Source organism: Elaeis guineensis, chromosome 8 (genome assembly GCF_000442705.2).
Source record: "Elaeis guineensis isolate ETL-2024a chromosome 8, EG11, whole genome shotgun sequence".
Classification (NCBI taxonomy): domain Eukaryota; kingdom Viridiplantae; phylum Streptophyta; class Magnoliopsida; order Arecales; family Arecaceae; genus Elaeis; species Elaeis guineensis.
The window spans coordinates 107,820,729-107,831,526 of record NC_026000.2 but is presented as its reverse complement, the minus strand read 5'-3'; the positions used below and the strand labels follow the sequence as shown (position 1 = coordinate 107,831,526).

The following is a 10,798-nucleotide window of genomic DNA, read 5'->3' as shown; positions in this document are numbered from 1 at the left end:
GTTGAAATCTGATCTTTACCAAGAATTCCAAGGTTAGAAATATTTGGCGCATGGAGCTCGTTATCTACAAATCTTTTCTAAAAGAATAAAAGTAGTCAAAAATATGAACCAACACTTTCTTTAGATAATACATTTGTCTTCCTTCCAAATATAATTAAAATTAATGAATATACATGCACATTTGTATTCACAAGGCAAGCAAACCAAAAACACAACATTTATATTTTAATTTTTAGATTACATTTGACCGAAGAAAACTCATCAAAAACTAATATACTTTTCCATAAAAAAAAAAATTTAAATTTAATTATATATTTTTTAGTTTTGTTACTTTTAATAAGATTAATAAGCAGAAACTTATTAGACCTATAAATTTTTCATATAATCCTGTTTGCAACCAAATATTTCTATGATGCCCTTAAATATACCATGAAATTGCATCATGACAATCGAGATAACTTATCAAACATGCAGTATAACATGCTGATAACAAAGCATAGATACATCTAATCAATGACATCAACATATGGAAGATGCAAGATTTACCCATGTAGAACATTATGGTCAACTAAAGACTTTGCTAGTTTACTACCACTTGGGTATTTCTAGTATGAAAAACTTATATCAAAGAAAAAAAAAAAAAGAAACCTCAGATGTCCTAAGCTAATCTTTCCTATGCATTCACCCTAGGATAATCACAGCTTCAATACCTAAGACCTAGCTATCGACATAAGCACCCTTAAAAAAATATAAAAATAACAGTATGTTGAAAACAAACCACCATCACACCAAGAAAATGGAACCAAGACTAGAACAGTGTAATTATGAAGGAGAAAAAAATGCACCCACCCGGGGAAGGCAAGATCGGTAGTTGGGTGTCTTCTCTGGTTGACTCCTTCCTTGAGACCATTGCCTCCAAAATCCGATGATAAAGCCCATGCCTTGATTACCCAGCTTTATTTAACCTGCCATTATCTCGTTGTTTATGCTCTAAACCAGACCAACCAAACCCAACCCTCGTTAAAAGGCCTTTTGCCACCAGCCGCCGTCTTCTCCGAGCCGCCTCTCTCCGGCGCTCCCCATTTCCATCCCCCTCTCGAGCTCTGAGCTCTCCAAGCTCCTCCCATGGTGGTCGAGAGCCCTCTCTCGTAGCTCCGAGAGGAGGAGCTCTCTGGTTCCCTCTCCAAGGTGGAATTTTTGGCGCTCTAGAGCAAAGAAACGAGCAAAGACTGGGGCTTTCTGATGCTCTGATCTGAGAACCGAGCGAGCTCCTGGGATTCATGGTGTTTGATGCATTTGTTTCCAAGAGAATGCAGATTTCTTGCGGTGGTTCGGAGATTTAGCTGCTGGGATGAAGCGATCGCTCCGCTTGCCAATTAGCCTCCTGCTGGTGGTCGCCGTCTTCACCGCCCTCAGTTTTGGGGCGGCGCTCCGGCGCGGCATCGGCGATGGATCTTTGCGGGTGGTCGCCGCCGTGACGGCGGCGCCGCCCCTCAACGCGGCGGCGACGCCCCTCAATGCGACGCTCCTGAGGCTGGCTGCGGTGGACGCCGGGGAGGAGGAGCTGCGGAAGGAAGTGGAGGACCTCCTCGACGTGACCTTCCCCGCCGGCATCTCCGGCGGCCGCGGGGGCAGGCTCCGCTCGTTCTCCGCCTGGCGGCGGGAGAACCACGTGGAAGCGCGGACACGATCTGGCTCGCGACTCCCGATCCGTCTCCGGTCACCCAAGAACTACCGGATGTTCCCGGAGTTCCGCCGCGCCCTCCGCGACTGGTTCCGGAACCGCCGGTTCCAGCCGGTGGTCATGGCAGAGCTCGTCGCCCTCGTTAGGGGCCCCATCGACCGCCACCTCGGCCGCCCCGACGCCGGCCGCCGCTACGGTACCTGCGCCGTCGTCGGGAACAGCGGGATCCTCCTCAAGAACAAGCACGGCGAGCTGATCGACGGCCATGACCTCGTCATCCGCCTTAACAACGCCCGCACCAACGGCTACCAGCGGAATGTTGGATCAAAAACCGACCTTTCCTTCGTGAACAGCAACATTCTCCACTTCTGCGCCCGTAGGGACGGCTGCTTCTGCCACCCCTACGGCGATGACGTCCCCATGATCATGTACATTTGCCAAGCCGTCCACTTTCTCGATTACACCATCTGTAATGCCTCCCACAAGGCTCCCCTCCTCATCACCGATGCCCGGTTCGATGTTCTTTGTACTAGGATTGTGAAGTATTACTCTCTGAAGCGGTTCGTGGAGGAAACCGGCAAGCTGCCGGATGAGTGGAGCAAGTCCCATGATGAGAAAATGTTCCATTACTCATCAGGGATGCAGGCCATAATGCTTGCTTTGGGAATTTGCGATCAAGTTAGTGTTTTTGGATTTGGGAAGTCGGCTGAGGCAAAGCACCATTACCACACCAACCAGAAGGCCGAACTGGATTTGCATGATTATGAGGCAGAGTATGCCTTCTACCATGACCTGATCGAGAGGCCACAGGTAATACCATTCCTCAAGGATTCTGGAGTTAAGGTTCCTCCACTTGTGTTTTATCATTGAGCTGTTTGTTTGATTCGATTTGTTGGGTGCCCATTGCGACGATTGTAATTGTAATTTTGCATGAAGAAATTGTAAAATGGAGAAAGTGATAAACTGTAAAAGGAACAAGAAAATTGTTTGGTAGATTCTTCACAAGTCTTAGATGTATGGATAGCTGCTGATGTCAAATTAGAAGAAAGATTTTTGTTAGCAGTAGAATTAATTTCTGGAGGTGGAATTTTGAGGATTTGTTCACTTTCTTTGTATAATGAGAATCAGACAGCCAATTATAGATCCTTATTTATTGTGAGAGGGTAGGTTCCCTGAGACCTACAACATACTTCATTGAATGGGAGATTCAATTAGTGTTCTTTTGAATGTGCTGTTCCACATTTAGAGTATTGGTGGGCCTCTGCCCCAATCTTCTTCTCCTCTTCTATTGTAATGGTATGGGTACACAGAATACATGTGAGTCTTTTCAAGCTACTTTTCTGGTTTTCCAACTAGGCAACATGAATAAAGGGGAAAATTATCTTTCAGTTGGCGTTGAGTGTTCTGGTTACTGCAATGACCTAAATTGGCGGCGGGCATCCATTATAATGCATCCAGTGCAAGCTATCATTGCATATCTAGATTACTTCTTTAATCAAGCTACATGTGATCTAATCGGATCAATTAGTTCCGTAAAAATGTTGAAGATGCATCACAAGAAATTCTCTGATACCATGTAAGACATGCATGTTGCAACTTTTTTGATCTACTTGTCATCTGTATTCGGAAACTGCTTTTCAGCTGGCTCTTTTTGCATCATCCCAACCCTCCCTTAGTGCCAATATGCAATAGAGTAGGGCAGTAAGTGCATGATAATAACTGCAGCGGTCTCTTTTCTTGCATTGACAATTGACTCTTTATGACACACGAGTGTCTTATTGTTATGGTCTCAAGTGACTAATGTTGCATAGGTAGTATAATAACTTCTGATGATTTTAGTTTCCACATCTCAATTTTCTCATCAACAATTTTATCATGCAACAATATAGTTACATGATTTTATAGAAGCACCTTTAGTACTTTTTTATGATTAGTTGCATTCTATATATGAGTGGAAGTATTCCCTTTTTACTTATTTGACAGGTCATGAGATGCTGGAGCAAGCAATTAAGTTGTACTCCAAACACATGGGTTGATGTGGTAGCCAATTTTGCAAATCTAGTTATAGCATTTCATTACGTCTGTACATTTAAAAGCATTTCCCGACTATATTAAGATATTTATGTACTTACCATATGTGCTTGCTTCAATCAATGGAATTTTGTTTGAGGGGAGAAAAGTCAAATTTTATACTTCTGTGCTTCATTAATGAACTCACTTTTTAATTTTGTAGTTCTGATTGACATGCATTTGGTTGCATCTTGGAATATCACGTGGTTAGTCTCACTCATCTGCACCATGTACTTAAGAGGCATGTCCATTTGTTTTTTTGTTTATTCTATTCTTTTCTGTTTTATTTTATTTATTTTGTTTTATTATCTAATGTACTATTGAAAGCATGTCTTCCTTCTAATGGATAGAAAATATACATATTACTTTCATTTATCGCATTTGATCTATCTCATTTACAAATGGCAACAAGAAGTAATTTATTTTTGTCTGTCATAGACTTCCCTGGATAAAGAGGGAAAAATGGATGGACACTGCAGTACTTCTATGTTTTACATAGTGCATGCTGCTGGGCTAATGCTTTTAATTAACTTTCATCGGCCTTTTCTTTTGCCATGATCATTCTTTTTCTGCACATTTTGAATTTTCTTGCTGGCAATATAATTCTTACATGAATAGCGGCTACTTTCAGTCAGAGGAACCTTTCTTAGTGTTCTTTCGACTAGATGTTTATGTGGCTTATTGAAAGAAAGATGTTTTTTATCAGTCCAAAACAAACCATCCTGCTTAGCCTTTTTTACACTGTTAGCATCTACATGACCCATGGCCTCTTCTTCATTGGCTTATCTGAAGCTCACAGAATGAACCAGATAAGAGTGAGAAACTGACAAACAGGTTGTGATAGCTGCAAATAGCACAGAATTCTTTTAGCTTTTTTATACATTGATGCTTATCTGAAGCTTACAGAATAAACTGATACGAGTGAGAAACTGTAGAATTCTTTTTATCGGCTCAAAACAAATCATCCTGCTTAGCTTTTTTATACCTTGATGTTGTTCACTGTTAGCATCTACATGACTCATGACCTCTTCTTCATTTGCTTATCTAAAGCTCACAGAATGAACCGACAGGAGTGAGAAACTAACAAACAGGTTGCGTTATCTGCAAGATAGCGCAGAAATCTTTTACCAGTTGTCACATTTTTACTCTTCAACAACAATCTGATAATAAAGTAATTAGATTGCACTTTGCAAGTCTGCTGTTGCCTATATACATGCTTCAGATTATTCCTCAGACTGGTGAATATTACATTGTTATACAATGTTCTAGTGGATGCAATTATTTGGATGTGATCGTCTTGTTTTTCCAGAGAAATGTGTATCCATTTTTCTTGCTCCAGGACAATAATCGAGATCACTAAGATTAATCTCTGATACTTGGTCCTAGCCTCACAATAGTACATGTAACATAAATCATGAAACTCTGTGGCATCAATTATCACCTGTCTTTGTTATTTAATGAAGTGGACCATAAAATGGGCCTTGTCTTTGAGCCATCAACTTTCCATACTTTATCATGTTATTAGTGTTCTTTTATCTTTCTTTCATTGGAGCTTCTCTTTTTGTCCATTTTTTTTTAGGATTTGTTCTAGGTTATGAATGATACTTCATTCGATTAATGATGAAGTTTTAGGTTTTGATAAATGTAAATTTATTTAGAGGATCGCAACTATACATCAAAAATGTACATTTTCTGACAGCATTTGCAGTATCTAAATCTGCATTCTGTTTAGTACTTTGTCCTGCTAAAATGGGCTCAGCTTATATGAGGCTACTTGTTTTTTGTACGAAAGTAATTGTGCAGAAAAAGCTATAAACTAGATTTACCGAGCGAAGGAGGATGGTTGAACTCTGTTGGATCTTCAGCCGAAATAGTGAAACACAAATTGTAGTTTACAGAGGTGGAATTTTGTCTCTTATATTTAAAATGAAGTACAGATTCCCTACCATGCCTATTAAAATTTTGGAATTTTGATCAGGCGTAACAGTAGGATACTAAATTTATTTTATTTAGTGAAATCAAGTACTAATACCAAGGTCAATAGCCTTAGCTGCAATCTCATCTGTTGATGAATACCAGTTGTAGCCAACCACTAAGATTGGTTTGCTTCTCCATATTTTGCTTTTATATAAATTGCATCCTTCTTCCTCATCATGCATGAATTCATTCATGAGATTGCGCATACAAGTTACTTTGGGTGCACATTAAATCTGGAGACAGCAGTGGTTTTCCTTCTAGAGGTTTCATGATCATGATGGCCATCCTAATCTGATTTGCTATTAGCCCTTTTAGTATATCCTATCAGTTTTTAATCTTGATACAAATGTCTGGATGATCTGAGGTTGGTAAAGATTCATGCTTGTATTATATATGGGAGCTGGTTTAAGTGGTTAATCATGCTAAGACATGCCTGGGGATGTTGGAAGATAGAACGACAAATATCTGTGCAATCCTCCATTAGTGTAGAAAATAGTTCATATCATGCAAGGCTAACGTTGATGCCAACAATCAAAACAGGCCTCATCGATAAGTGCTATAAGATTTTGTGCATTTGAATCTATGGTTATGGACCTGTGTATCAGATACATTAGTATGGAACATTCTCCATTTCAAGTAAAATCTCTTACCATATGAAAGAATAGAAAGTGCTTTCATAATTATAGAATAAGAAGCCTTCATATTTTAATTTACTTTTTAGGAAATACAATTTGAATCAATAACAAAAATATATTTTAGCAAAATATTATTCACAATTTTTGGAGAGAGAGTTCACTATGAGACCAAAAGATAAGTAATTGCAAGGAGAAATTGTTTTTGCTAATTCAAATTAAGAGATAATTTCATACCGATTTTGCTAAGTTTTGTTATTGTCCTCGAAGATTTTGTACATTATCTTTTTCAAAAATATATTGGCTATTCATTGCACAATGGATGGCTAAAATGGATCTAATTCTGACTGCCAAATCCATGTACGAATGGCAAGTGTGGTGACTAGGAAGAACTCTAAAGGTATTTTTAGTTTGAAAGTAAAAATATTAGTTGTCCTTTTTCTGATTTAGTTTCGATAGTACGGTAGCTATACTACACACACATCCAGGAAATAAAAGAAGAAGCCAGATCAAAGCTCTCTCTTTTCATGATATCTGGATCTCAAAGGCCATACCTGTAATCTCTCAGACTTCTCACGCCCCCCCCCCCCCCTCCCCCCGCCTCTTCATTAATACGCACTACAAGTGGGGGGTGTTTGATTTATGGTTGAAATCGAAATAAAAATCAGAATGGATTAAAATCGAAATTGAAATTACTTAATTTTTGAAAATATTTGGTTCATGTCCGGAATCAGAATGGATGATTCTCATTATTGTTACTTAGTTCATACAAAAAAATCGAAGTCAACTCAAATTTTTATTTTTATTTTTAATTAAAATTTTTAAAAATTAATTATTTTAAAATTAATATTAAATAAAAATTAATATAATAATAATATTTTTAATTTTTTTAAAAAAATTATTATTAAAAAAATATAGATAGTAAATATTATTTTATCATAAAAATATTTTTTTATAAAAATTAAAAAAATTTTATTTTCGAAACACAAACCTGAAGTCTGACCGATATGTTATTCTAATTTTCATCCATATCCTATATGCGTCGGAATAGAAGGGACGTCATGGCCTCGGCTCCCAATCCCTGACCCAGACAAAAATCCAAGTCCTCTCCCCGCGCCTTCCGATCCTCCTCCTCTTCCTCGTTAGCTGCCGCTATTGTCCCCACCGCCTTCAGCTCCGCCGCTACCAACTCCACCACTAGTGACCTCCCCGCTCTCTTCTTCACCTCCTCCTCCTCCACCTCCCTCGCCGACTTCCGCCTCTCCATTCGCGACAAGGGTCCTATACTCTACTCTTTCGCTGAGATCCTTGCTACCACCAATACCTTCTTCTCCCCTTTTCTCTCCTCCTCCTCCTCCGTCTAGCACTACTCCCTTCGCGATGCCGATGCTGCCGTCGTCCACCGCCCCTTTCGTGGTAACCCTGCCACCCTCCCTGCCCACCACGCCGCCCTCTACTGCAGCCATCATGTGGCCGTCGCCTGCCTCCTCGATGCCTCCCTCGCATGCGACCACATCTACCTCATCTACGAGTACGTCCTCGATGCTACCCTCATCGGCTGCCTCAAAAATCCTAAAAACTCCAGCTTCTCCCAACTCTCTTCCTATGCAATGAGGATCGAAGGGACGAGGGGGTACATCACACGTGGATTCACAATAGGTATTTTTTTTAATTTTATCTTATTTCGATGGAATGAGATTTTGATTCTGTTGGGATGTTTCAGATTCAGTTACGGAGAAATTGGATCATTCTCATTTTTTTTAATAAAAATCGAAATAAATTTTTTTCTAATTAAATAATTAAAATAAAAAATATTTATTCTGACTTTTATTTCAGATGTCAATTATTCCAACCAAACGTACCCTCACTGTGGAGGAGACTAAATTGCCATTGGCCCTTTGCCTTTCTTAACTCTCGTGGCTATTCGATGTAGGCACATGCAAGAAAGTAGAAAGGACATGGTGCTCGGATCCAGAAACAAGATGTTTGTAACTTGAATGTCACCACGGTGGTCATGCTCCGCTCACAAACAGGGCTTGGAGCACGGGTCCTGAAGTGGTGTTATTTTTAAGGTGTCATCTCAAGTAATTCTGTAAAAGGGTGGGACTCCCTCTTGTTCTCTCTCTATGTACGCAGATTGGTTGTTTTGGTGCTCGGTATGTTCCTTGTTCAGTGCACACATTTTGGTGATTTTGTACGGTAATTTTCAAAAGATAAATAAAATCATATGTTGTTTATAGTACTTGTTGCCATAAAGCTTCAGGCCGAAAAGAAGTAGCTAGACTGGCGGTGATTCGAAATGGAGCTCCATGGTCTGCAATGATCTGAAGATGACAAGATGTTTTTAAGATCTATTAAAAAAAGTTCGATAATGAGAACTTCTTCGATAGAGGACTCTTCGATGTTCAAATTAGTCAGAATTTTGAGAATAGTAAGAAAGAATTTTAGCTAGAAAGTGATATTTTGGCCTAAAAAACTTACCAAAGAATTCTCTATGGTCTCCTTTTATAGTGGGGAGAAGAATTATATTATCTTAATTACTAGTAATTGTCATGGAGAATCATGGTCCATGATGTTATCGTGGATAATGAGCGATTAATGGCATTAAGTTATGTGCTATGTTTTACTGTAACCGTTGGAAGTTACACCATAACAATCCGATATTTTCAAGAATGTGGCATTGGCTCACATTCTCCTTGACTGTATCCATAGGTCTTCAAACTTTGTTGGCTTGAATCCAAACACAAGATTGGCTATAGTATGATGAGGTCATCGGCAGTTGACCAAGGACAATATTTGGAGATAAAATTCGATAGGATCATCTACATCATCTTGAGTCCATTGGATCTGAGTTAGGACTATAGCGATAAGGGCTTTTTCATAGGAGTAGGACATATAGATGGTACTCACCGCCAAAGTTCACTTCGATGCCTGATAGTTGGCTGATGAGTGCATCTGAAGATTGAGACCGAGGACAAAAGCTGAGGTGGTATACCCCCATAATACTTGCCCCCTATTCCAAGCTCGAGGTATTGCCTCGGGTGAAGGAAATAGTAGTCTTGAGAAGAGTCCTTGGCTTTTGTTTGTTTTGGCAAATCAATTGAGTCGCACGAATTTCAGGTGAACCATCACTGCCTCATAGTTTTTGAAACCGAATCAATACGTCGCTTCGTAAATTTTAGCACTGATTTAATTTGTCACTTTGCGAATCGTATCCTAATTATTAGGGAGATACGTGTTTCACAAGTCCTATCGCATTTATGAGGGATGGATGGCTCGAGACAGAACATTATTTTTGGAAAGGTGAGATTCGGGGGTTACAGACCAGTCAATCACCAGTCACCACATGTCAAGCACTGACTGGCCCGACAATGTTTCTCACAGATCGACCTATGTGGCCGAATCGAAAGGGCAGTGCAATGAAGAGTTACTTGATCGGGCAGCCCTGATCTATACCATGTGGCTGAATCTAGTGGCCTGAAGCTCCAATCTAGACCATTGGGCCATAGTATTAATAGGCCAGTCCTTTTTGAGTTTCTATTCTTTCGGCTAGTCACTTCTACTGCTCTTGTGTTGATCAATATCGCTGCAACCTGGACAACATCTATCTCCAATACCAATCACGCACTCTAGTACCATCTGGCTCTGATATCAATTGTTGGAGATCTGATACCACTTGTTGTAGCAGAAAAAAGAAGAAATAAAAGAGATATACAATCAAATATATGGATTAGCTTAAGGCTTATCTCCATGAGGCATGCAAGCTTCAATTATAAGAAAGAAACAGATACAAGAGGAGATACACACTCAACTTCAATACCAACCATCTCTCTCAATATAAAAGCACTCACCCATATAATGCTCTCAAAGAAAATCCAAGGAGATCCTCTCACAGACCTACCGTACTAGGATCCTCGATGTCTCTGGACACTTTCTGTGAAGCTCTTAGCCATTACATCATGTCTCAACCTCTACCCCTAGGCCACTTTCCTGATTATTCCAGGACACTCTCAACTGCTGTTGATGCCTCTGGTGCCCTTGATCTCTCTAAGAGCCCTCATGGTTTTCTTGAGACTTCTGCTGCGCTCCTATGATGCTCATTGATCTTCACAGGCCATCGGGCCTCTTTATAGAGCCAAAATCCACTCCAGATCAAAGTCCAACCTTCAAAAGGACTCAAATACCCTTTTTGACCCTTGGATCTTCTCCGCTCCAGATCTCCTCTGGAATTCCTCCATTAAGATTGCAATTAGGAGACCTGTTAACAAGGAAGCAAGATAAAGTTATCGCAGCACCTCAAAAAGTTTTGGAAAGTGATGCCTGTAGCCTCAAACTTCTTGCCTTTTCTATCCATGTTCGGTTCATCCTTTCGACCACTCCATTTTGCTGAATCATCCTTACTGTGTGATGACATTTGATGCCATTTTTCTCATAG

The 10,798-nt window shown here is 40.0% G+C and overlaps 1 protein-coding gene across 3 annotated transcripts; it reads left to right on the top strand.

The window, feature by feature from the left end:
- Positions 1–821: 821 nt before the first annotated feature.
- On the top strand, positions 822–5,397 carry LOC105035767 (sialyltransferase-like protein 1). Of its 3 annotated transcripts, none has more exons than XM_073261898.1 (2): positions 822–2,494; positions 2,995–3,661. In XM_073261898.1, exons 1-2 carry the CDS (start codon positions 1,352–1,354, stop codon positions 3,262–3,264), a joined length of 1,413 nt encoding a protein of 470 aa, XP_073117999.1. In that variant the 5' UTR covers positions 822–1,351; the 3' UTR covers positions 3,265–3,661. The 3 variants fall into 3 exon arrangements, with proteins under 3 accessions (XP_073117999.1, XP_010909762.2, XP_073117998.1); XM_010911460.4 differs by lacking the exon at positions 2,995–3,661 and adding an exon at positions 3,668–3,876 and having other exon boundaries at positions 826–2,494; XM_073261897.1 differs by lacking the exon at positions 2,995–3,661 and adding an exon at positions 3,918–5,397 and having other exon boundaries at positions 829–2,494.
- The last annotated feature ends 5,401 nt before the right edge of the window (positions 5,398–10,798 follow it).

Coding starts and splice junctions, on each gene's coding strand:
- LOC105035767 (XM_073261898.1), top strand. CDS start 1,352: ATGAAGCGATCGCTCCGCTTGCCAATTAGCCTCCTGCTGGTGGTCGCC. Junction 2,495..2,994: donor ACCTGATCGAGAGGCCACAG/GTAATACCATTC, acceptor ATGGGTACACAG/AATACATGTGAGTCTTTTCA.